The 2,130-nt window shown below is 56.8% G+C and overlaps 1 protein-coding gene across 1 annotated transcript; it reads right to left on the minus strand.

The window, feature by feature from the left end:
• Positions 1 to 714: 714 nt before the first annotated feature.
• LOC132334643 (zinc finger protein 239-like) lies at positions 715 to 1,858 on the minus strand. The gene has a single exon (XM_059860740.1). It carries the CDS (start codon positions 1,856 to 1,858, stop codon positions 950 to 952), a length of 909 nt encoding a protein of 302 aa, XP_059716723.1. The 3' UTR covers positions 715 to 949.
• Between the last annotated feature and the right edge of the window lie 272 nt (positions 1,859 to 2,130).

Here is a 2,130-nt window from a genome sequence, read left to right on the forward strand (position 1 = left end):
TTTGAAGAGCTGCAAGTGGCTAATCTGCCTGCAACAAGGACCATTCCACGGGCTCTTGTCACCTTTCCCAACAGGACTGCTGCAGCTCATGGAGGGTGAAGCCCTGAAGGCTCCTTAGGGGTGGTTATGGACGATTGCAGGCAGCACCTCGATGCTCTGGATCAGCGGTGCCCCCTCCTGGGAACCCCCACGTTTTCCAGTTTCTGTGAAGCTGCCTGTGAAAAACACGTTCACTCTCCTGTAAATTAATGGCCCATTAACAGCAGATCTCTCCTGGAGGGAGGAATGCTTGTGGAAGAGATAAACTGCCCAATGCACAGAAGATAACTGCCCCACCTCTGACAGATGGCAAACACAACACACACTTATCTTGCAATCCAGGACATGTCCTCACTGGCTGCCCCCATTCTCCAGAGTTCATGGTGCCCAGGGAGGCTGCAGCTGCCGGTGCCGGGAACAAACGAGACAGGTCTTGGTTTCAGAGATCTCCAGAATCCATTTCTGACCCCAAAAAACAGGGCAAAGGCAGGGCCTGGGGTTTTTATAGGGTACGCCAGGGGTGGAGTTTGGGTTTGGGCCAGGGGAGGAGTTGTTAGCAACACAAGAAGGGTTAGATCAAATTCCTGCCTTTTAGCAACAGGTGCACTCCACACAGAATGTGTCCCCAAATCCTAAATTCCTCCTCAAACATCTGAGAAATGGTGGGACTTTAGATATCTTTGATCAATTTCATTTATTTAACCATGTTTATGGTGTTTTTAAGGGATGAAGATGAGGCACAAGAAAATCATTGCCAGACCAAAAGGAGAAGCAGCCAGGTGTGTTCCCAACATGGATCACAGGAATGTGGGTGACCAGGGCTCTGCCCAATGTGGCTCCTCCAGTGGGGGATGGAGCTGGAGCAGCACATGAAGCTCTTCCTGCACTCGGGGCACTCGCAGGGCTTCCCTTACCGGTGCCTCCGTTGGTGTCGGGTCAGGTTAGAGCTGTGTGAGAAGCTCTTCCCACACTGGGGACACTCGTAGGGCCTCTCCCCAGTGTGGATGCGCCGGTGGGTGATGAGGGTGGAGTTGCGCTTGAATCCCTTCCCGCAGTCAGGGCACTGGAAGGGCCTCTCCTCTCTGTGAATCTGACAGTGCAGGAGGAGATGGGAGTTGCTCTGAAACCTCTTCCCACACTTAGAACACTCGTAGGGCCTCTCCCCAGTGTGGATCTTTTGGTGGACAAGCAGGTTGGAATGCTGGCTGAAGCTCTTCCCACACTCCCCACACTCGTGGGGCCTCTCCCCAGTGTGGGTTCTCCGGTGACTGATCAGGTTGGAGCTCCGGCTGAAGCTCTTCCCACATTCCCCACACTCGTGGGGCCTCTCCCCAGTGTGGATGCGTCGGTGCATGACAAGATGGGCATTTCGCCTGAAGCCCTGCCCGCAGTCGGGGCAGCGGAAGGGCCTCTCCTCTGTGTGAGTGTGCTGGTGCTGGTGGAGATAGGAGCTGGTCTGAAACCTCTTCCTGCACTGATCACACTCGTAGGGCCGTTCCCCAGTGTGGGTCCTCTGGTGCATGATCAGGTGGGAGCTCCACCTGAAGCTCTTCCCACACTCCCCACACGTGTGGGGCTTCTCCCCATCATGGAGCTGCTCATGCAGCACCAGCTCCGAGCTCTGGCTCCATCTCCGGCCGCCTTCCCGGCCCAGGCTGGCTCTTTCCCCCTCAGATCCCCGCCATCTGCGTTTGCAGCCCCTCCTCGTGCAGGATCTCCGGGGCTTTTCCTCCCCGTTGGGTTCCTGCGCCGTGGAGCCGCTCAAAACGGCCTCTGCTGCCTGGTTCTGCCCCTGGGATTTGTCCTCCCTGCTCTCCATGCTCAGCTCCTGCTCTGGAGGAAGAGGGATAAAAACAGGATGGGATTTGCCTCCGTGGCACAGGCAAGGGGAAGGAGATCCCCCCAGGGCTGTCCTGCAGCCGGGGGCCGTGCTGGGCTGGGAGATGGAGCAGGACAGAGGGGGAAAGGGGCACTGACTTCCTCCTCACCTGCCTCAGTGTCCTGGGGCACCTTCCTCTTCCTCACTGCCTCCCAGGGGCTGGCAATGGGAAATCCTGGTTTGGGTAAAACAATGGATGACCACGTGGATTT

The sequence above is a fragment of the Haemorhous mexicanus genome, chromosome 16 (genome assembly GCF_027477595.1).
Source record: "Haemorhous mexicanus isolate bHaeMex1 chromosome 16, bHaeMex1.pri, whole genome shotgun sequence".
Taxonomy (NCBI): Eukaryota; Metazoa; Chordata; class Aves; order Passeriformes; family Fringillidae; genus Haemorhous; species Haemorhous mexicanus.